This window comes from Vigna angularis, chromosome 3 (genome assembly GCF_016808095.1).
Source record: "Vigna angularis cultivar LongXiaoDou No.4 chromosome 3, ASM1680809v1, whole genome shotgun sequence".
Lineage (NCBI taxonomy): Eukaryota > Viridiplantae > Streptophyta > Magnoliopsida > Fabales > Fabaceae > Vigna > Vigna angularis.
The window spans coordinates 33,577,035-33,602,708 of NC_068972.1; the positions used below are offsets into that span (position 1 = coordinate 33,577,035).

The window sequence follows — 25,674 nt, forward strand, 5'->3', positions numbered from 1 at the left end:
TAAGCGTTTGAGAGATGTTCATACTTATATACTTGTATAATATACTTGTGTATGTTTGTCACCCTCCTAAATTATATATATATATATATATATATATATATATATATATATATATATATATATATATATATATATGATATAAAAGTTTTTATTTAATTAATAGACGAGTAATTTATTTAACAATATTATAGCGAATTTACATCTTCCTTCCTTCTTCCACTTTTATTCAAAATCTTCAAATTTCATATTATAAACCTAATTACTAATATGCCCTTTGTTAACTTATCATTTTCCATGTTTATATGGACCGAGAGGTTCGTGCCCGGTGGCAAGTAATGGAAGACGCAATGGTTTGTGATTTACGGACTCTCCACGTATACGGATAAAGCACCCGTCTCGCCACGTCATCCTTCCCCTCCTTTTCTCTTCCGTGTCCGTTTGCCCAAATAACCTCTTCCACCATTTTATTTCACTGTTTCTTTTTTTTCCCTCTCTTTCTTGCGCTAACTACAACTCAATCTTCTCTCGGGTTCTGCACCACACTACATGGCAGTAACATTGCGCGGCAGCAATAACTTTCTCTCGTTAAGGTGATGATCGATTTCTCCTTCACTCTTTCTTTCTTCCATTCTATCTTTCTTGCATTCCTTCTTTCTCTTGCTGGTTACGAATTACGGTTCTTTGCTGAGTGTGGAGGCGCCTAGGTTTTCCATGTAGTTTAATGTTCATAATTGAATCATTTGCTTGTTGCGTATATAGCTTTTCGCTGATGTTGCTTGACCGAATTTGTGACGGTAATTGTAGTTCGGGAAGTGTTTCTTCATTTCCGTATTTATCACTTTGCCTGTTGCAGCATGGAAATGAGCGTTTTCAATCCGTGAAGAATGAAATAGTTGAGACTATTTATGGCTTGCGATGATTGTTTTCTTGCAATTTCTTTAGGTAATAATGATACGGCTATGTTTTGTTATCGAGTTTGAGAGAGTTGAATGACAGAAGGATGTAATTCGTAATTACCATATCCGTTGCACCACCTCTTCAAGACATAGTGTATTTGGTTTTCGTATTTACTGCATTCTCTTTGAGCTGAGTTTTTGTATATGATTCATCGTTTATGTGCTGGTGTTAATTGTAAATCTACTGGCAGCTCTTCGAATTGTTGGCTTTCAAATGGCTCCCCTTACGCAGGGAAAAAAGTGTCCAAGTTAGATTGCCTACTATTGAGTAAATGGGGGAGTTCAAGAAAGGGATGCCTCATACGATATGATTTTTTATTGAGCGGCAATCCTGGTTTAGGTTGTAGAAAGTGTTATTTGGTGTTTTCTAACCCTAGAAGGAGGGTGCATCTGCTACCGTTTGCCTCCTCTGATGACAGTGTCACTACCAATGGGAGTCTTCAAACTAGCACCGGTACTGGTTTAGAAAAAATGAGGGTGAAACTGAATAGGTCACTGGAAGATGAAGAGTTTTGTGAAGGACTTGTCCAAGCTTTATATGATGCAGCCAGGGTTTATGAACTGGCAATTAAAGAGCATAAATCATTCTCACGAATGTCCTGGTTTTCAACAGCCTGGCTTGGGGTTGACCAAAATGCATGGGTGAAGGCACTGTCTTGTCAGGTATGGCATTTACCGTGTCAGATATTACCATGACTTTTGTTAGGTTGTATAATTTGGGCCATATATCACGTGTAAGTTCAACACGCATCTGTGAATACTAAATTTTGACTGACAGCCTTTTGAAAGCATGCCGTTGTCTAATTCATGCGAACATAGACAAACACAAGCTAGATAAATTGTATAAGTAAGAGGAGTGGACAATAGGTTTTATTTTGCATGCCTTTGTTGATATTCTGACTAAAAGATGCACCAACATTTGTCAACAAATAAGAACAATTGTGGTTTCTAGAAGAAACTCTCCATTATTAGGCATGCACCTGTGAAAATTATAATTGCAATTATGAAAATTCAATTAAAACACGCTTCTTGGATATTACTAAAAACAACAAAACATATAATTCATTGTCATCATCTGTTACTTTCTATTGTTTACATATGGGAACAGTCCTATCAATTTCATTCCTTTCTTGATATCATTTATAAAGAGAACACTTTTCATTTCAAAAGATAGTGTTTCTTTGTATGTTAAACATACTTCTGTTTTTTATTTTTCAATATTTTTTATAGGTAGTTGAGTCTTTATATAATTTATCACACTGTCTTCTTAAAGGATAGGACTAGAGAATTTGGCTTCATCGTCATTATTTTTCTTTTTTAAAATTATCTTCCTAATGAAAAACATTTGCACTGATGGAAACTAATTATATATTGCTGTAATATGAATGCTTCATTATAAATTAATCTGAGTCATATTTCTTCTATTGCCTTTGCTAAGACAATGCTGTGACCTCATTAGTCATAACTCACAAGTCACTTGAGCTCATTGTTTTTAAAATTTCAAAATTCTAGAACAACTGAGAAACAGGTTACATAAATTCTCTCAGGCTGCTGTGTACTCCTTACTGCACGCTGCAAGTGAAATTTCATCTCAAAGCGATGGTAGAGACAGAAATGTCAATATATTTGTTCAAAGGAGGTAGCAATGTTTCTTCGTATTTCGTTTCATTCTTACCTGCTTCCATTGAACTTTGCAAACAATAATACGTCTGACTTATTCATCAGAAGGAATTCAAATTTTAAGCTTCAATTTGTGTGTTGAGTAAACTTGTGATAGATGTACAGTAATTATTTCATAAATAATAACATAAGTGGTTTGTTCATTTTATATCTTATATCAGAGTGTGTTTTCTACAGCTATTTTACATCTTATTATCAAATTCTAAAGTTTAAAAGCATTAATTTTGTCTTTATTATGAAATCTAAGTTTTTAATGAATTTGAGGGGATCAAGATCCTTTGATTTTAATTTTTAGTGACAGGTACTTTTCCCCTTATTTTTCATGTTGGAGCAAAATATGGAAAAGTTGTTTAAAGACTACACACTGTTGGATTTATAACTGTATCCCATGCTGTTCAAAAGTGTTTCCGGGATCCAGTTCCCAATGAAGCATGGACAAGTCTCTTGTTTAAATTGTTCTTGTTGGAAATGTTTGACACTAACATGTCCTCAACACTTGTCTAACATGTCTCAAACACTTATTATCAAAACTGTGCTCCTCATTATGTAATTTTGGAAGGTTTTTATTTTTATCCTTGATGTAGTTTTATTCTTTATTGCAGTTGTATCTTGCTATGGAAACTAGGATGATGTATTTAAAAACAATCCCATAATTACAAAGGGATTTCTTCTTAGAATTAGTTCTATATATTTCCTAAAATAAACAATAGACTCATGTATTAATAGGACCAATGGCCTCAATATTGAAATACAGAAGACATATATTATTCTTTCTGAATTTGAGACATCTTGTTAGGTGTCAAATTGAAAAAGTATTTGTGTGAATTTGGACACTTAAGCTGACACTTCTACTGGGTACTTGAGCCAACACCACTAAATTTATGGACACACTAATATTATTTAAATTGTATAATTTTTTTAACTTTAAGAAAAGTCAGCTAAATGTATAATATAAATATTAAAAGATAATGCCTCTTATTTTTATGAGACTTATTAACGTATGTAAAATTTAGAAAGTGGGTTTAAAAAGGAGTATATATTTTGTCACTCATATTTTATTTCATCAGACTCTATCTATCATTCAGGTAAGTGTTTTGCTTCTTAGCCAATTCATATCAGAACCATCTGGTTTGAATTTTGGAATGAAAGTTTAAGGTAGCAGTAAGTAACTTCTGCTTTAACTTTCATGAGGAAGTTTCAAATCAAACATACTAATTTTAACTATACAAAATGTTTGTATACTTGTAAATTTCTAAACCATTTTGATTGCCTTATAGTGCTTGATTCACCAAAACGATTCATGGATATTTTTTCTTTTTTTATGTTTGTTTAATTTTAATATTTTATACTACTCCTTAGAGCTTTGAGCCTAAAACTTTTGCAAATGTTGCATTGATTCAGTTTGCTAAGGCTATCTTCTCCCCTGGAGAGTTTAATTAGAGAAAAATTATCAGCCAAGCACCCTGAAGCATATGAATGGTTTTGGTCTGAGCAAGTTCCAGCTGTAGTGACATCCTTTGTTGACAAGTTACAAGGGGATGGACGCTTTTCTGTTGCCACTGCTTTGTATGATTTATCTTAACTTATCTATATATTGAGATATTAACTGTTACTGATCAGTTTTTTTTCTTTGATATCATTATCATTATTATTTTTTTCAGATGCATTAATGATCTTTTAACTGAATTTACAGGTCTGGAAAAAATGTGGGTGTAAGCAGTGGAAGTGACATATCACTTCTTCTGCTAGCACTAACGTGTATTTCTGCAATTGCTAAACTTGGTCCATCAAAAGTTTCTTGTTCACAATTCTTTTCAATGATCACAGAAATAACCGGTAGTTTGATGGACATGCTAGTTGGTTTGATTCCTGTAAGTCAAGCTTATAATTCCATAAAAAACATTGGTCTGCATAGAGAGTTTCTTGTACATTTTGGTCCTCGGGCTTCATCATGTAGAGCTAAAGAGAAGTGGGGTTCAGAAGAGGTTGTTTTCTGGGTAAATCTTGCTCAGAGGCAGCTGCAACAAGCTATTGATAAGGAGAAAATATGGTCAAGATTGACAACATCGGAAAGTATTGAGGTTAGTTATCTTCAATTTCGAAGAGTGCTTGCTTTTGTCCACTCTAGAGAGGTCATGCTGGATTAAATGTCCAGGAATACTGAATTTAGAAAAAAATTATGGAAACTTTGTGTTTTTGAGGCTCGGTTGAGTACAAACTTGAACAAACAGGAAGTTTCACCTTATGAGGATTTTCCTCCTTCAATCAAAACACTAAAAGTTACAATCTCACATCTTAATTACCTTCTACAAATGTGAAATTCAACTTGTGTAACACTAAAACTGTCACATCATGAGCTATAATTTCTTATTCTGAAATTAATACACAAATAACTGCCTCGTCTTAGTTATCAATCCCGGATTGTGGCAGAGTAGCCAACTCCAAGGGAGATAGGGGGATGACTTCTTTTCTAATATATTTCTGGCTTAAATATGCTCAGTCCCTCAAATATAGGTCATTTTTAGTTATACTAAAAATTGCTTTTGTTAGTCTCCAAATTTCAGAAAATGATCTTTTTGGTCCCTTGTCACTCACGGCATTACACTATTTGCTAGTGTGGCTAACAACATCCATGTCAACCGTACATTTATATAAATAAGGAGCTGATCCCATATAATCAAGAATATCTAGGTTATATGTGTATTATTGAGTACATTTTTATTTATTACTTAATAATATCTTTGTTATTAGAGGATATCACATATCTTTGAAAGTTAGTTTTTTAGTTCTCGCTAAAATATATTTTATTCCTAAAATTTTAGGTCAAATTTTATTTTAGTTCCCCAAATTTAAAAAGTATTTTTTTAGTCTTTCAAATGAAAAATCGACATTTTAAGTCTCTACTTGAGAAAAATAAAAAGGGAATACACACACATATACGTATTAAAGATCTTGAAGAGCCTCCCTTAGGTTTTCATAGTTATATAGAAACTGATCTGATACAATAAAAGGAAGGAAAGAGTAAAAAACAAGTAAAGGGAAATCTAGGACCCTAGGTAGAGATAGGTACAAACCAAAATAACTTATAATAAAGCTTACTTAGGCTATTTTGAACCTATTCTAACATTGCCTCTCAAGTTAGAGCATACAAATTGTATGCACTAAGCTTGAAACAAATAAATTCAATTTGAGGCCCTCTCAACAATTTGGTTAATACATGAACAAGTTGATTATTGGATCTGTCAAATTTGGTACCAATCTCCTTTGATAACAACTTTTATCTAATAAAATGACAATCCATCTATATGTGTTTGATCCTATCATAGAACACAAGATTAGAAGCAATGTGAAGAGCTTCTTGATTATCGTCTTCATTTGTTGAATCTCACAAAATTTAATTCTTAGGGGAACTGTTTTACCCACTCAAGCTCACAAGTGGAAGATGCCATTGCCTTTTATCCAACTTCAACAATTGATTGAACAAGAAATAATATTCAGATTCAACTACATTTTGTTTCTTGCCTTTCCAAGTAATAATATCTCCAATGAAAAGTATAATGTCTCTCCATAGGGATGCAGCTCAATCAACATCATAATACCCAAATAGTTGGGTATTCCTTTTATCTTCATATAGTAGACCTTGTCTTGTCTTGGAGTGTTTTGAAGCTATCTTAGGACACGGATATAAACATCCAATGATCAATAAAAGGGATGTACATGAACTGATTCAAAGTTGTTAGAAAACATTGTTGGTCACTTAAACCTATTCATATAACAAAAAGGTTGACACAGATTATGAGTCAATTTTTTTTTTTTTAAATTTTCCATCCCTTAATTTTTTACATAAAGGAGTTGAATGAAACCAAATTTTCACATTTAGTCTTGAATTAGAGCTATTAATTAATTTATTTTTTAATTTGATGGACTAAAATAAAATTTGACCTAAATTTGAGAGATTAAAAAATATTTTAGTCGAAAATTTGAAAATTGAATTTCTATATCAGTATTTTAGTTATACTTGTTATTGTTGATGTAGACATCGCTAGCCATGTCAGCAACAAGAATAATACCGTTAGTGCTGAGGGATCAAAAAGAACAATTTTTGAAATTCATGGACTAAAAAGTGCAACTTTTAATTTGGAGCACTAAAAGAAAAAATAACCCAAACTTGAATGACCAAAACCACATTGAAGCCTATACTTCTTAATTTACGTTAAATAATCAATGCCATATATATATGTGATCTATACTTTTCTTGGCCTTGATCAGAACATGAATTAACTGTGTTATTGCTAGAGAATGTTAGCGGTCAAACCCTGTGTTCTCATTTTGAAATTGCCTCCCTTGGGTGAAACTATCACTGCTCCATAGGTAGCAAAACCGCATCAACAATATTTTTCTGCATGATATTATCTCCATATAAGATATGATACAACAATCTCTTCGATAATACATCGTATACAGAAAAGGAAAGTAATCCTTAGATCGAAGATATGATACAGTAATCTCTTGAATAAAGTAAACTAGGAAACATGGAAGGAATCTACAAATATCAATAAAAATCTATCGCATAATCATCAAAATGTTTCAAAAGAAAAAAAAATCAGTGAATGGAATAAAAAAGGACCGAAGAGATGAGTTTAGTTGAATGTAACAAGTCCTCTTTCGTTCATGTTAGTGCTTTGTTGTTATAAAAAGCTTGAATTGAAAGTTGGTTTAGTGCAGGTCTTGGAGAAGGATTTGGCTGTTTTTGGGTTCTTTATTGCTTTAGGCAGAAGTACAAGGTCATTTCTTTTGACAAACGGTTTTGAAACTCTGGATGATCCAATCGAAGATTTCATCAGGTACAACTTGTTTATATGTTTTCCCTGTTGTTAAAAAAGTATGTTTCTTATTGTTTTAGGAGTCTTATCATATTAGTGGCTTTTAGGGTTTAGGGTTTTGTGTGTTTCTTTTTCTGTAGTGTCTTTTAGAGTACTAAACTAGTGCTTGGCTTAGATAATTAGAATAAGTAAGTGTTTTAGGTTAGTGACTTTATGCACCATATCACTGCAAGAGTATGTCTTCTTTCTTTTCCCATCAAATTCAAACTCAAATATTTATTATTAACTCTGTTTATGCTTTCTATGAATATTTATGTATTTCTTTTTTTTCACGACTGTTTGGTGCAGGTATCTTATTGGAGGCAGTATTTTATACTACCCTCAGCTCTCATCAATTAGTTCATATCAGTTTTATGTGGAGGTTAGTATTTATGGTCATTAAAGTTGGCAGACATGCTTAATCATTTAGTTATTTTAACTGCTAAAAGCCTGTTGACTGCGTAGGTAGTTTGTGAAGAGTTGGATTGGCTTCCTTTTTATCCTGGAATCACCAGTGTTTCAAAACAGTCTCATATGCATAGAAATAAACAAGAAGGTCCTCCAAATCCTGATGCAGTGCCCCAAGCTTTTGATGCTTGCTCTCATTGGATTCAGAGCTTTATTAAATACAGTACATGGCCAGAGAGCCCTTCAAATGTTAAAGCAGCTGAGTTTCTGTCAACGGGGTAACTTGAACCATGCTTTTTTATGGTTTGACAAAACACTACCAATTAAATAAATTCTTATATGTTCTTTTCTTTTATTTTAGGCACAAGAAGCTGATGGAATGTATGGAAGAACTTGGGATGATTAGGTTAGCTATGAATGGAATTCTATATTTACGATGTATTTTCACTCAAATAGTTGCATTCACATTCGTCAACACTGATATTTAGGCATCAAAACCATACAATTTTTTGGGGTAAAATAAAGACCAGGATATTAATCGATAGCTGAAAGCTGCATAAGAACAACTGAATGAAACCAGTGTAGTGACTGCATGTTACAATTGCATATGCTTTTGTTTTATAGTCTTGTCAAAATATTCACCAAGAATGTTTGAAAGGTTGTCATAGGTGCTTTGTTGTTTGTCTTTGTAACAGGTCAAATATGTATTTCATGTGCCATAGCTTTCATAGTAAAAACTTCATTTTTTCAATAAAATATCTCTTATCGCATTGCTAAATTTTATCTGCAAAGACCTCTTCTTTTAGAAAAGAATTTACTTTTATTTAAATTGGATAACCATAATCACATAAAAGGAGTTGAATTTATGATGAGAAAATGGAAGAATTACTGCTCTTATATTTAGTTTGGGAAAGAATATTGATGCTATAGTCAAGAAAGATGAGGTTAGTGATAACTGAAAAAGATGAGGTTAGTGCTAAACTTATAGGGTCGATTGCCACATGTACTCTAATAAGATCAAATGTGTTCTTATAACTCAGAATCCATAAAGTTCTTACAAAGAGAACTTAATTTTCTTTCAGAATTCATATATATGTCCCAACTTCTTACATAATGTTCATATCAATAAAGCTTAGATGGCAACGAGTGGTACATACCCCTTAAGACCCCACCTAGAAATAAATTCCCACTAGCACTTATCTTCCACTATAGTTCACCTAAGAATACTAAAAAACTGACCTAGACCATCCTAAAAGACATGAAATATTGAAATAAAAATAAATGCGAAAATTACATTAACAATGATGAAAAATTGGCTTAAGCAATTACTTAGCCCAACTACTTAAACTTCAGCCCCTCAATGCTTCTTCTAGATAATGCGTAATGCCAATTTCGCCTTGTCATGTTTTCTTCAAATTGGGCTCTAAGTGTTCATCAACATGTAGAAAATAGTATTAGATGATATACTTTTGTAGGTCTATCATGCAAATCAGTCCATCTTCTTTATTCTTTATATTCTAGCAAGTGAACGCTTAATTAAAAACATAACAAAATTTGCAAAAATACCCAAAATTATATTGACCAGTCTAGATTATATCATTCCCTCTTTCTTCAAGGTCATGAGTACACTTCCTCCAATATAAACATAACACTTGTAATAAAGATAGTCTTTTTATTAGTTTTCCATTATGGAGTAGAGTCTTTGCAATAAGTGAAGATGAAATGGAAAAGGTCAAGATCGAGTATAGAAGTAGAATACATAGTGATGACATTAGTGACTTGTGAGTTCATATGGCTAAAATAACTCCTACCTTATTTGTTACAACCAAGCAACGCTATACATTGCCTCTAATCTTGTCTTTCATTAGGACGAAACATATTGAGGATGATTGTCAGTTTAGAGACATCACCACTAGATTTGTCAACTCTAGTAAATAGTTGGGTGACATATTCCCAAAATCTTTTAAAGGATCAAGGATCAAATATATTTGCCACAAGTTGGTCACATTAGTTTGTATGATCTAGCTTGAGAGGAAGTGTTATAATCATAGAAATAAGGAGTAAATCATATATAATCAAGAATATACATGTATTGTTAGGAACATTTTTACTTTTTTTTAGTATCTTATCTTTGTTATTAGTAGGGATGACAACAATTTGGTTGGACATGAGTAATACCTATTCACTACTCGACCCATAACAAAAAATACCCATCGCATTACCTATCGAATATCTATTTAAAAAATATCTGCCGTAGGTTTTAAAAAATCCGTAGATATCCATGGATACCCATGAATATTTATAAAAAAGATATTTTATAAATTTTTAAAATAAAATTACAAAAAAATATAAAATATAATATGAATTAAATTAAATATAAATTAAATTTTAAGTTTATTTAAATTTAACCTAATAAAATATAAATTAAATTTTAATTTACTTGGAGGTGTTGAAAATCAATGTGTTACCTACTGGTGTGCTTGTTTTTTGCACTGGGACCCACGTGCAAACAATGCCGATACCATGTGATGTTGAATTAATTTGCTTGTATGGGGAAACAGTTTTTTTGAAGGTAGTTTATACAATGTATTTTATATTTTATAGCGTTACTAAAATTCCTGGAATTGTGAAACTGAACTTTTGTAGAGATTTTTATTCCAAAGATTGTATCACTTATACTTTTGTAAATTGTAATGCAGGGAAAACGCCCTGGAGGCTGAAGCCACTAAAATAGATCATGGACATAGATCTACAGTTCAGTCAACTATAAAAGAGTCAGGTTCTTTTGACGAGGTTTGATTCCCACTTTCAAAATTTGAATTTGATCCAAGTGCCGCTTTCAAGTTAATAATATGCGTCACTTAGTCTATGAAGAGTCTATATATAATATAGATGTTCTGGAACCGCTTAGTCTGTTAAGATTTTGTAGATAGATAGTTATTCTGTAGAGCCTAAGTACTGTACAATCAATCAGTTTCACTAAAGAAATTGTACTCTTTCTCTCTTCCTCACAGTATCTAGTCTTTCTTCATTTGTATTTTCAGAACTTCATTGTATAAATTGAAACTTCATCTTCCCTACGAGGTTATGGTCGGATAGGATAAGAAACTAAGTCCTATTGACTTGAGGAGTATAGAGTGACAAATATGTTTTCCTAATTGACATAAAGCACAATTAATGACTTAAGGGCAGAAACACTAAGAACTAAAAATACAAATTTTCTAGGATAGGGTGACCAAGGCATTGATGAGAAAGTTTAGCATAGCAACGAAGACAACCAACGGATGGTGATAGCCAATACAATCCCCAATACTCATGTCCTACTCCTATCGTTTGTCCATCCATCCTATTCTAGAACAAAATAGTTGTTATAAATATACAAAATAATGTAGTGATCCTATGTAATCAGGAATATTGTTATAATTATAGATATAAGAAGCTGAACCTATATAATCAAGAATATTGATATAATTATAGAAATAAAGAACTAATCCTATATAATCAGGAATATCTAGATTACATCCGTATTGTTAGAATCTTTTTTATATATTCTTGAATCATATCTTTGTTATTAGAGGATATCAAATCTCTTCTATTTATTGTATTGACTCCTTTTTTCCAATATAAATAGAGTACCTGTGCTGTGTTATAAACACAGTTTCAACTCAATGTTTCTCTCTTCTCTAGAGTTTAACAATTATTAACAAACAACACAAAAAAGTGAAGAGAACAGCTGTGTTTGCTAATAAAAATTAAATTAAATGGACTACTAGGGACAAACAAAACAGAGTGTAAAAGGAGTTTATGAAGTAGGTGGTATTGATCAATGCCGTGAACTTTTTTGTAAGAGTCATTTGTGAGGGTAATAGAAGGCAACGAATCTGAGAAGGACAACTCAAAGAAAAATCATTGGTTACCATTCATATGATCAAAGATACTAAAGTCAAGTATCTAGTCTCTAAGAGATAAGGACTGTGAGACAAAGGCTAAAGGATTACCAGATGAGTCACAACACTAACAAGCAAGGCAAAATATCCATGGTTGGGTGGTGCCGTGTACAATGAGGCCAATTAGGCCATGACCTTATGTCCCGCCATTTTTAATTGTTTCTATATAAATATGGTATATATGTATTTTATAGTATATAATATATATTATTTATGACTGATGGGATATTCATTATTATAATAGGAAGCTAACTATAACTGATTCCTTTTAACAGTTATGATTGATTAATTTGATTTTAGTTTATCATAAAATTAGATAACCTTAATAAATATTAGATATTTTGATTAGGTTCTTACTATTAAACTTACAACTTATGACTATAACTATATATCAAAATTTATTGAATCTTTAAAATTTAGTTTTGAATGAACCAGATGTCTTAGAAATACTTAGATCCTTTAAGACATGCTCTTCTTTTCAGAAGAAGGCTGAAAATATCTTTGCTAATGATTTTAGTGTCTCTTCGATGTAGGAAAAAATTCGAAGATTTTTAGGCTGAAAATATCTTTAAGCCCTAGCCTCCCTCAAACATACCAACCATTTATTCTCTCTCATGTAGGAAAAACTTGGGTATTGTAGAAGAAATGAAGAGATTCCTTGTGGCTGACTCATTGGAGGATGTCAACAAAAAACTTGATAAGTTTTACATGGTTTTGATTTTGAGAAGTTTACATTTAGATTTTAATTGTGTATTCGATCAAATTCTGGCTAGTGATTAAATACCTTAGGTGGAGAGCTTAATCATTAGATTTCTTGTGCCTACCTCAATAAAAGATGAAACTTTAGTTTAAGTTGTTGAAACTTTGGCAATGGCAATACCTAGTGGAAGAGATGGTAGGAAGCAAGGACGTGGTGGTCGAATTGGACGTCTTCAAGTGATATTCCAAATGGATGAGGAACAAACTCTTAAGTATCACTACTTTGAAGTGAAAAATATGTCATCAATCATCAATTGTTGCCACCTGAAATAAGATAAAACTTCACTTGGAGAATTAGCAACAAGAATAGTGTTTGGTGGAAAGTCAATGATAATTGAGGTTAATATAATGGGGGTAGAATGTATACCTTTTCAAATAGCAATAGACTTGTCATTTTTAGAAGAGACCGGAGATAATGTTGGGAAAGGATCATACATGACCTGTACTTTGTCATTATTCGTTGAAGAATAGTCTTGCCCTAGGATGAAGTAGGTCATGGGTTGTGTTTATATACTTGAAGATGTGGTGGAAAAGCATCACGAGGTGGGAAAGTGACTGCATATGTCTTCATTAGTATACTATGTGACAAACATAGAGAGAGACATCAACAAACACTTAGTACTGATTAAGATTAGGAGAAAACCACAAATACCCTTTTTGAGAATGATGATATCCATCGAAGATACATTTGAACCCTAAGTGAAATTTATCTTCACAAGGTGTTAGGTTATGTGTAAAACATGTGATACCAAAAAATGTGGAAGAAGATTATAATGAGGGAAATGAAGAAAAATGATAGAGTGGGGTACTTGATCATTAAGAATGGATGATGACATCTGGCTAAGGAGACAACATGCTATTAGGACAGCATCTCCCAAAACCGGCGAGGAACATGACTGTGAAAAACTGTCCGAGTAATTTCAGTAACATGTTTGTTTTCAGGTTATGTTTGTTGTTAGGTTCATCTACTCCATTTTGTTGATATGAGGATGTCAAGTTTGATGAAAAATATCATTGGATGTCATGAACTCTTAGAATTTGAGACATGTTCATAAGCATTATCACTAAGATTTAGTTAGATTTCAATAGAAAAAGTTCAAACTTGGCACCACCTTCTACAATTTGTCAACTTGGAATGTCCTAATTGTACATGAATTATCATTGGAGAGATTGTAGATGCACGTATTGATGGTGGAGAGAGATGGTAAAGGTCATGTAATCTGACGCTAATCGTCTTGCTCGATGTCCCATCTTGTGGAATAACATTGATTGTTGAACACTGAAGGTCTGAGGTGCAGCTTGTGGATATTCTAACAAAAGCTTTGAAATATGAAAGGTTCAAATATCTCAGAACAAATTGGTGTGGTTGATGCCTTTGGTTTGAGGAGGAGAATTAGTTAGTCAAACCAAAAATACTGTATTCAGTTTTCTGTTATTTGTTTAGTATGTTATCTTTGTATAAAACCTGTTCCGTATTTTCATTCTAAGGTTAATGAGAAGTATCATACAGTTCAGTTTCATTTGCAGTTTCAAGTTATTTCTCGTTGTTGCATTAGATTCAACAATTTATAGTAATGGTGAAGATAATGTCATTGGATTGGGTCAATTAGGAAATAGAAAGTAAATAAATAGGCAATTAGAGACATATAGAACAAGGTCAACAGTAAGATATGGGAGGGAAAGTAAATAAATAGGAAATTAGAGACATAAAGAACAAGGTCAACAGTAAGATATGGGAGGGGAAGTAAATAAATAGGCAATTAGAGACAAAGAACAAGGTCAACAATAAGATATGGGAGGGGTTGGTTAGTGCATGCCGCAACCTTGTATTGTGAACCATTGGCAGCAGTGATAGAAGACAAATTGTCAGTAGTAAAGTAAAAGGATATATACATGATTGGTTGCACTAAAGTCAATGACCCAAGGACCTAGAAAAGGAGATAGAGAGAGATGAGCAAATGCTTTACTGGTGTGTGCCATCAAGGCAATGTTACTAATGGAATGGTGAGTACCATTTCATAAAGTCTATATGTTACTGGAGTCATATGAGGATGACAACTTATAATGTAGGAGCAACAACTGACTTAACAATAGAAATTTGGACAAACTTGAGCTAACAAGGGGGTTTCCCATATAGCTTCCAACACTATAAATGATAAGTCCAGTGTGTTGATAAAGCTCACATTTTGAATGATTTTTAGAATTATATGTGCAAAAGTGTTGAGAACTATTGCTGTGTGATTCAAATGTAATATTGTTCCCTTCAAACAATATGTGTCTTCATGCTTATCTTTGGAGGAATACCATGGGACAAAAACATTGCGAAAGTCAAAGTAAGGTTTACTAGTGATCCCAAAATCTGATAATGTGTAACAACGTACCTTGTAGCAATCTATGCAATGCCAAAGTCATAAAAATGTACTATGGTTTTCTAGTTTCTTTTATACATTTGTATATGGTGGTAGAAGCCATTATATCATATAAGGTAGCACAACCCACCCAAGATAAGCAGACATAGGGCCCAAAAATGTTATGAAGCAAGAGGAAGTATCAAGAGATCTTGGCACACACTGTACTGACGTTGTTGATTTGTATAAAGGGAATGAGCCTTACTCCAAATTGACACACATGTCAAATGGGGATGGAAAATAGGTTTAAGTGAGGTGTGGAAAATGGATTTAATAATACTACAAACTTGAGAATCAATCATTATACATTGTTCGCGTAGCTTTGCAAGAATAGATTCAACAATTGTAGTGAGATGGAATTTGTGGCTCATCCCACTTAACCAGAACCCAGTTTTGGAAGCCTAATTTTAACAGTTTGACTCATCCATCTTCTCAATACTAACAATATGGTTAGAACAGATGAGGGAATCTGTTCTGGGTGTTGGTCGAGTGTTAGAAGACATTCTTGAAATCTGTAAAAAAAGATGAAATAATCACTGGAGAGAAAAACTCATATTACACCGTGAAATGATGTCTGGTGGAGCCACAACCACCTGTGTTATAGGTTGCCTAGAGGCAGGTGCCATTGCCAGCTTTGCCATTTATTGAATATAGTGAAGAAGATTAGGAGAAATCTCCCTTATGTGTTTAGCATACACATAGGGTAGTTTATTTATAATGTAAGATAAAGGTTAAACCCTAAATACAAAATGGGCTAAGCCCAATTAACAGAAACACACAACTTAACATCTAACACTCCCCCTCAAGCTGAAGCATATAAATCATATGTTCCAAGCTTGTTACAAAGATAGTTAATTCTAGGTCCTCGTAAGGACTTGGTGAATATGTCTGCCAACTGGTTGCTTGAGTTAACGAACTCAGTCTTGATATCTCCGGATATGATTTTTTCTCTAATAAAATGACAATCAACTTCAATGTGCTTGGTTCTCTCATGGAAGACAGGGTTAGAGCTAATATGAAGAGCAGCTTGATTATCACATATAAGTGTCATGTGAGTGACATCTCCAAATTTCAATTCATTAAGTAATTGTTTAAGCCACACAAGCTCGCAAGTAGCAGATGCCATAGCTCTATATTCTGCCTCTGCGCTGGACCTTGCAACAACACTTTGCTTCTTACTTTTCCAAGATATCAGGTTGCCACCAATAGAGACACAATATCCAGAAGTAGACCTCCTATTAGAAGGGGAACCAGCCCAATCAGCATCTGAATAGCAAACAATTTTTGTATCGTTGTTAGGGCCATATAACAAACCTTTTCCAGGTGATCCTTTAATATACTTCAGTATGCGAACAACTGCATCCCAATGGTCTTCACATGGGGAGTTTAGAAATTGACTTACCACACTAACTGCGAAGGAAATGTCAGTATGCGTAACAGTAAGATAGTTTAATTTACCAACTAATCTTCTGTACCGTTCAGGATCTGAGAAAGGCTCCTCCTGCTTTGGTAGGAGTTTGATGTTAGGGTCCATAGGTGTCTCAACAGATTTACAGTTCATTAACCCTGTTTCCTCCAAGATGTCTAACGCATACTTCCTTTGAGATATGACAATACCATCATTGGATTGTGCTACTTCAATACCCAAAAAGTACCGGAGTTTGCCAAGATCTTTGGTTTGAAAATGATGACAAAGGTGTTGTTTCATATGAGAGATGCCGAGATAGTCACTTCCTGTGAGAACAATATCATCGACATACACTATTAAGTAAATACATCCAGCACTTGAGTGGCGATAGGACACTGAATGATCCGCTTCACTGCGAGACATACCAAATTGTTGAACAACACAGCTGAATTTACCAAACCAGGCCCGAGGAGATTGTTTTAGGCCATATAAGGATTTGCAAAGACGACATACCAATCCAGATGACTCCCCCTGAGCAACAAAGCCAGGCGGTTGCTCCATATAAATTTCTTCATGCAAATCACCATTTAGGAAAGCATTTTTGACATCAAGTTGGTAAAGAGGCCATTGTTGAAGAGCGGCCATGGCAATGAATAGGCGAATAGAGGTCATTTTTGCCACTGGAGAAAAAGTATCACCATAATCCAAACCAAAAATCTGTGTAACCTTTGGCAACCAGTCGAGCTTTCAGACGATCAATTTGCCATCAGGGCCAACCTTGATAGCATACACCCACCTGTAACCAACAATAGACTTTCCAGATGGTAACTGGACAAGCTCCCAAGTTCCACTTTTCTATAAAGCACTTAATTCATCCAGCATAGCTTGACGCCAGCCAGGATGAGTTAAGGCATCACCCACAGATTTAGGAATTGACACAGAAGAAATGGATGAGAGACAAGTGTAAAAAGATGGAGATAATCTGTGGTAACTAAGAACAGTATAATGGGGGGAAGGGTTACGGGTAGAGCGTATACCTTTACGGAGGACAATAGGCAAGTCAGACTCATTTGCTGGAGCCGGAGGAGACACAGGAGGCGGCACTGGAAGTGAGTCATGAGGGAGACAATTGCGGCAACTATAAACCTGAAGGGGTGGTGGTGAAGGACGATCGTGTGGTGAATGAGAGTTTAAAGAAGGAGGAGACAAAATGGGTGGAGCATCACCAGGAGGATCACGTATAAGAGGAATATCAACAGTAACAGGGAGAGGTACAGAACTAGAAGATAGATGTGTAAAGTAAAAAGAAGATTCATCAAAAGTGACATCAACAGAGATAAAATGACGATTAAAGGAAGGGGAAAAACACTTATAGCCCTTTTGTGACCGTGGAAATCCTAAGAAGACACATTTGTGAGACCTAGGAGATAACTTATCAAGACCAAGACTAAAATCATGAACAAAACATGTAGACCCAAAAACTCTAAGAGGTAATGGTTGTAGAGGGTCTTGAAGAAATAAGATAGAATGAGGGATTTTGTTCTCTAGGACGGAAGATGGCATGCGGTTGATACCATATTAGAAGGTGGATTTTTAAGCGTAACTCATCCTCACAAACCGGCTTGTAAGGTGAGGTTTGCACCTCACTTATATATTATAATTTGGCCTTATCTCTAGTCGTTGTGAGACTTCCAACATATGGTCTGATAACAGTCCGATAGCAGGTGGAATAGAAGAATAGAATGTCCACTTAGAACTCGCTAGGAGAGGCTTTAACCATGGCTTTGATACTATATTGAATATAGTGAAGAAGATTAGGAGAAATCTCCCTTATGTGTTTAGCATACACATAGGGTAGTTTATTTATAATGTAAGATAAGGGTTAAACCCTAAATACAGAATGGACTAAGCCCAATTAACAGAAACACACAACTTAACATCTAACACCATTCATGGGCAAGAGTTGTAGATTTGTCATGACTGACATTTGTGTTAGTGTGTAGATTGCTGTTGGGTAATCTTGACCTTGTGGTTGCCCAAAAAGTTGCCGGAGATATCACTAGAATGAATAATGAGTGACTGGAAAAAGTGTTTGCAAAAAGCTTTTCATAGGAGACGGTAACCATTGGGCCAACATGGTAGGAGACTCTACATACCATGTTGAACTGTAGAAAATAGAGACAGTAAGATGAAACTGTGTTTCTGAAACAAAACAAGTGCTCTATTTATATTGGAAAATGGTGTCCTCTAGTTATAAAGATACAGTGATACAATAATAAATAAAATTTTTTCTAATAATAATACATATATAATTTATACTTTTTATTATAAAAGATGTGAGGCTTTTTCTATAATTATAACATAGAAATGTTCTCTTATATAGTATAATACAAGATAATCTAAAAAGGAAAATTAAATTATTTTTAATCATTGTACCTGTTGTAAACAGAAGTAGGATGCTGGAATTAATAATTCTGTCGTTCATTCTTTTGAAACAATACATAGGTGTTTAAAAAGAAACAAACCATTGTCTAATTAAGGTAAAAATCTCCTGAAATAAAGTCTCTAAATCAAAAGATATCTACCCAATAATACCTAATCTTAATAAAAGGAAATCTGCCCAATAATTACTAATTCTAATCCCTTAATTTTAGGGATTACATATAATTGCGGGATTACACATAATTTCTATATTAATTGTGTAATAAATTCACATATTCTGACATCCCCCTCAAGCTGAGGAATAGATATTGGTCATTCCAAGCTTGCTTATAAGATCTTGGAAGATAGGGCTATTGAGACCTTTTGTTAACACATCAGCTACTTGTTGTCTGGATGAGACATATGCCATGCATATTAAACCTTCGTCTACTTTTTCTTTGATGAAGTGTCTATCTATTTCAACGTGTTTTGTTCGGTCATGTTGAACCTGATTATGTGCAATTTCTATTGCTGATTTATTATCACAGTACAGTTTCATGGGACCCTTCAAATCAACTTTCAAATCATCCAAAATAATTTTATCCATAATAATTCACATATTCCTTGAGCAAGTGCTCTAAACTTTGATTCGGCTGATGATCTAGACACTACATTCTGTTTTTTACTTTTCCATGTTACTAAATTTCCACCCAGGAAAGTACAATATCCAGTAGTCGATCTTCTATCAATTAGAGATCTTGCATAGTCTGCGTCGGTGTAGGCTTCAAGGTTCAATCTTTCATTCTTCTTGATAGGATTCCCTTCCCGGGAGTGCCTTTTAAGTAATGTAGAATCCTGTAGGCAGCTTGAAGGTGAGACTCCTTTGGTTCATGCATAAATTGACTTATTACACTTACTGAATGAGCAATATCTGGTCGAGTATGCGCCAAATATATTAATTTTCCGAATAGCCTCTGGACATCCTTTTTTCTACTTCTGGTTCATCTCCAAATTTACTCAGCTTGTGATTGGGGTCCATTGGAGTGGTTGCGGGTCTGCATAATAGTCTTTGTCTCAGCCAACAAATCGGTTATGTATTTTTGTTGGGATATAAAGATTCCTTGGTAGAGTATGTTACTTCAATTCCTAGAAAATATTTCAGTTTTCCAAGCTCTTTGAGATCAAATTCCTGGACTAGTCTTTGTTTCAATTTTTCCTTTTCTTTTTCATAATTCCCAGTTACTATAATATCATCCACATACACCAAAAGAATTGTTACCTTCCCCTTTTCTGAATGTTTTACAAACAATGTGTGGTCTCCTTGGCTTTGTTTGTAGCCAAATCCCTTCATAACTTTTGAGAACCCCCCAAACCATGTTCTAGGAGATTGTTTCAGTCCATATAGTGCCTTCTTAAGTCTGCATACCTTATTTTGTCTATCTCCTTCAACCCCCTCTGGGATATTCATGTAGATTTCTTCCTCTAGGTCTCCATGAAGAAAGACATTTTTAACATCATACTGTAGTAGTTTCCAATCAAAATGAGCAGCTAAGAATTCATTTTAGCAACTGTTTTCTTCATAGTCTATTCCATATGCTTGAGTGTATCCTTTGGCCACCAATCTTGCTTTGTATCGTTCAAGTGACTCATCAACATTATATTTTACTGTGAATATCCACTTACAGTCAACAATTTTCTTTTCTTTGGGTTTATCCACAATTTCCCAAGTGTTATTCTTCTCTAATGCTGTCATTTCCACTTGCATAGCATATCTCCATTCTTTCTTTGCTAGTGCTTCAATAATATTATTTGGTATAACCACAAAATTCAAGTTTACAATAAAGCTTTTATGGTTAGTTGATATCATAAGAAACATAATTTGAAAGAGGATAAAGAGGTTTTTTAGTGCAATTTCTAGTACCTATTCGGCTGGCTATTGGAAGGTCAATCTTATTTTCTGGTTCAGGTATTTCTTCATTTTCTGGTGCAGAACTTGGATTGGATTCATGGGCTTGCATCACCTCTGGAATTTTCTTTCACCTGGTGTAAACCTTGTTAAATCTCGGAGGATTGTCAACTTCTATTCCAGTTGCTTCAATGGGGATATCTGTATCCATTTCAGCTTCTGATCCTCGTCCACAATTATGTTGTATAGTTGGAGGCTCAAATCTGTTGGTTGTGATATATGGTAGAGTTAAGAACTCAGTTTTTTCATGAGGGTCTTCTAGACATTGTTATGTAGGATTGGTTATGTTAAAAAAAGGTTTAGTTTCAAGGAAAGTAACATCAGCTGAGATATACCATTTTTTAATGATAGGATCATAACATTTATACCTTTTCTGTGTGGCTGAATATCCTAAAAAAATACATTTAACAGCCCTAGGATCCAGTTTATCTCTAGCTTGAACAGGGACATGTGCAAAGGCTGTACATCCAAATATTCTAGGAATCAGTCCATTTGATTTCTTAAAGTGAGGAAAGAAATTATTTAGGACTTCTATTGGACTCTTATTACTTAGGCCATGTGAGGGAAGTCTATTAATAAGATATTATGTAGTAAGAACAGCTTCTGCCCAATAATTTTTTGGAACATTCCCTTGAAAAAGAAGAGCCCGAGTTATAGAGTAAATGCTCTTTTTTCCTTTCTGCCACTCCATTTTTTTGTGGGGTATAAACACATGAAGATTCATGGATGATCCCATTAGATTGGAAATACGAGGATATGGTTTGGTTGAAATAATCTCTAACATTATCGGTCCTAAACCTTTTAATATTAACTCTAGTGCAATATGGGAATGATAGTGCTGACATGAGATTTTTGTTTAAGCAAATAAAGCCAAGTAACCCTAGTGCAATCATCAATAAATGTTACAAACCAGCGGGCCGCAAAAATATTAGGTATCGTAGACGGTCCCCATATATCACTATGAATCAATTGAAAAGGTTGAGAGCTTCTATTATTGTTGTTGGGAAAAGAGGCACGAGTGTGCTTGGCTAATTCACAAGTTTCACAATGAAGATTGGCTGAGAGTTTGGGAACATGGAGAACATTTTTAAGCATAAGGTTGGGGTTTACTTGGATATTACCATATCTTGCAACAGTAGCTACTGGCCCATTGGCAACAATAATTTTTCTATTACTTGGTAAGGGTGTATAAGAATGAAACAAGTGGAATAAATGTGTCATATGATCTGTAGCTCCCGAATCCACAATCCAAGAGTTCACATTATATGAGGTATTCATACAAGAAGTTTTACCAAAGAAAACGAGAACATGATCCAGAGGGTTCCTCCATATTCCCCAATAGCTTCTTCAATTTCTTTATTTCTTCCATATTGAAACTTTCTATTGCTGGAGATTCTTTAATCTCTGTTTGAGTTATGTGCACTTGGGACTTTTGTTGTCCTCCACGATTCACCCACTCCTTTCCTGGAGGTTTGCCATGCAATTTCCAACATTTCTCCTTTGTGTGTCTCGGTTTCTGACGATAGGTGCACCATAAATTATCTTTGTTTCCCTTTCATAGAGAATTAGTATTTTGCTCATTTCCTTTCTGCACTAGTTCAGGTTTGGTAAGTAGAGCAGACCCATCTATTGGTTGAGACTCAAGCATTACACTCCTTCAACTCTCTTCTGCACGAACAAAAGAGATGGTTTCTTCTAGTGAAGGAGTATCCTTTCTCCCTAGAATTTGCACTCTAACTTGATCAAATTTAGGATTTAGTCCTGCAAGAAAATCATACACATGATCCTTCTCGATGAAATTCTTCAAGAGGATTGCATCCTCAGCACACTTCATTTCAAAAACTTTGTAGTGATCAAGTTCCTGCCATAGATTCTACAACAGTGCCGCATATTCTGTGATTTCTCTGCTTCCCTGTTTTGTGGCTGCAGTTTTTATTTTGATTTCATATACTTGGGCAGCATCATTGGCTTTAGAATATGTGCGGTTTATGGAGTCCCAAATATCTTTAGTTGTATTAAGAAGCATACAAGTATCGCTGATGGTATAGCTTCCATGGAGTCCCACAACCAAGACATAATCATGGAATCTTTTTCATCCCATGCTGCGAATGCTGGATCCTCCATGCTTGGACCATTTTCAAGGAGATGAACCAAGCATCCTTTTTTCTATCCAACCTGTATGATGCTCGGAGACCTTGGAGTTCTCCATTTTTGTGTGAAGAACTAAAGACTTCTCTACTTGATGTAGTGCTAGACATTGTAATCGGAGGTTAGGTTAACACAGCGGAAAGAACAACAGCAGCAATTAACGCTGCCCCTTGTTTTGGACGAGAATGGCAATGAAGGCAAGCAATAGTTGAGGAACGGAAATGAAGGCCGTGAGACAAGAAACAAAGACTAGGGCTCAAGGAAAAAGCTAGAGCTCTGATACCATGTTGTAAATAGAAGTAGGATGCTGGAATTAATAATTCTCTTGTTCATTCTTTTGAAACAATACATAGGTGTTTAAAAAGAAACAAACCATTGTCTAATTAAGGTAAAAAATCTTCTGAAATAAAGTCTCTAAATGAGGAGATATCTACCCAATAATACCTAATCTTAATAAAAGGAAATCTGCCCAATAATTACTAATCCTAATCCCTTAATTTTGGGGATTACACATAATTGCGGGATTACACATAATTGCTATATTAATTGTGTAATAAATTCACATATTTTGACAGTACCCTCTGAATTTGTGTAATTAAGGGTCAATGATTCATATGCATAAGTACAAAACATACTAGTAATCATGTCTCCTAGTTATGAAATTTGATTCTTGTCTATTAATGGAAATAGTATACAACAATGTCCTGTCTATAAAACAGACTAATATATACAAAGGGATATCTTTATTAATATTCTTGCCTCATACTTTAGATGGTTCTCAAACCTATTGTTTTCATGTATCTCATTCTTGTTTGTGCATTCTATTTGGCATATAATTTTAGGCACTGAAAAGTGTTGAAGAAGCTGTGATAAGACTTGAAAAGTTGCTTGAAGAGTTTCATGTATCAAGAAGCTCTAGTTCTGGAAAAGAGCATTTGGAAGCAGCCTGTTCTGACTTGGAGAAAATACGAAAACTTTGGAAAGAAGCTGAATTCCTGGTGGTGTCTTTTAGAGCAAAAGCTGATTCTCTTCATGAGGTACACCGTCCACTCCTCACTAACCTCCTTGATCAATTCTTTGAAACTATACATAATGGATATTTACCTTGAAGTTTAATTTCCATAACTAGATAAAAGAGATTAAGAACTGAATATCAATTTCTAATTTGTGAATGATGTAAAGATATTATAATACAACTAACTGCTTAGGCTGGTGACAACTGTTAAACTAACCTTTAACTAGCTTCATTCAGACACTAATAATTCAAACTGTACAATGCTGGTTGCTACAGAGAAAGCCTTCGATGATAAAAACTATCATAGAATTCTGGCCAACAAACCGGATTGCTACAAAAATGAAAATAAGTCCTAATTACATATAATGTGGAAAGATGTCTACTTAAATTTTGTAAAAGAATGATGGAAGTAAATTTTGATAATGATATAATGTATACGAGGTAAATGATGGAAATACACAATCTACAACACTGTCCTTTCTCTTATGTTGATGTTGTTAGAGCTCACACATCAATTAGAGATAAGATCATTATAGCATATAAGTGAGTGTAAATCTTACCTTATTAAATCGATTTTGTGAGGATGATTATTTAAGTCCACTTTCGAAGATGGTATTAGAACCTATCCTAACAAAGCTTGTTGGGCCTATTTTATCACCTGCAATTAGATCACTATCAAACCACCTACAAATATCTAATCCAGTCCTTAGTGAGGTGTATAGGAGATCCCACATCGAAACATTGACTACATATATGATCAAATTACAATGAGTGTATATAAACCTCACCTTACTAAACTTATTTTGTGAAATTGAGTTAAGTTTAATGTTTACTTTTTAAGAATTTCTTTTGCCTCTTACCCTGAAAGATGAAAACTATTTTAGTTTCTAGTGCTAAATAATTTTTTGCCTTTAATATTGTTATATTTTTTATAATATTGTATATGTATTGTTTGTTGGTATTTGTTCATAGTTATGAACAAATCCATAAATTAACTAGTGAGTGGTCCAATTATAGAAGTTAGGATTATAAATATGTAATTGACACTTGTTACATTTGTTGCATATAAGACTCATTGATTTGGTTCCTAAATTGCAGTTATATTGTTTTTTGGTTCATTGAAAGATTAGAATAATAGAACTAATCGACCGGTTTGATGGCTTTGATTGACATTGAAGGGTCATTTTTCCATTTTACTTATAAATAGAGAACCAATATGATATTAAACATGTATTTGGAAGATAAAAATGAACATTTAGAAGTTGATATTAATAGGAGTTTGGAAATTGAATGCTATAACAAAAGATGCTATAACAAGACAGTCAAATGTGTTTACCTAACACAATTCAAACTAGACAACTTTATAAACTAAGCACCATCTTCTGCAATTTGGTCAACCCGGGATCTCCTAATTGTGCACGAATTATCATTAGAAATATAGCAAATGCACAAACAAGTGTTGATGGATTGTGATAGTGAAGGCCATGAGAATATATAAATGTGATAATAAAATAACATTACTAATGATGCAAATACGATCTTGATATTTCTAATTATAAAGATATGATCTTGATATTTCTAATTATAAAGATACGATCTTCATATCTGTTCTTACACTGATACGATCCATATTTCTGTACTTGTAACAATTTCTTTGTACAATAGTTCATTGTGTTGCTTGACTACCTGGTACACT

The 25,674-nt window shown here is 33.9% G+C and overlaps 1 protein-coding gene across 2 annotated transcripts in view; it reads left to right on the forward strand.

The window, feature by feature from the left end:
- The first annotated feature begins 339 nt into the window (after positions 1–339).
- LOC108325966 (uncharacterized) overlaps positions 340–25,674 on the forward strand; it is a 33,068-nt gene continuing 7,733 nt past the window's right edge. The window contains exons 1-11 of one of the 2 annotated variants that reach the window (XM_017559143.2): positions 340–590; positions 1,148–1,619; positions 2,504–2,595; positions 4,038–4,202; positions 4,330–4,717; positions 7,362–7,480; positions 7,808–7,880; positions 7,964–8,184; positions 8,268–8,312; positions 10,606–10,699; positions 23,806–24,000. In XM_017559143.2, the coding sequence (XP_017414632.1) occupies positions 547–590; positions 1,148–1,619; positions 2,504–2,595; positions 4,038–4,202; positions 4,330–4,717; positions 7,362–7,480; positions 7,808–7,880; positions 7,964–8,184; positions 8,268–8,312; positions 10,606–10,699; positions 23,806–24,000 (1,908 nt within the window). In that variant the 5' untranslated portion in view covers positions 340–546. The remainder of the gene's footprint in view (positions 591–1,147; positions 1,620–2,503; positions 2,596–4,037; positions 4,203–4,329; positions 4,718–7,361; positions 7,481–7,807; positions 7,881–7,963; positions 8,185–8,267; positions 8,313–10,605; positions 10,700–23,805; positions 24,001–25,674) is intronic. The other variant, XM_017559142.2, reaches the window with a different exon arrangement.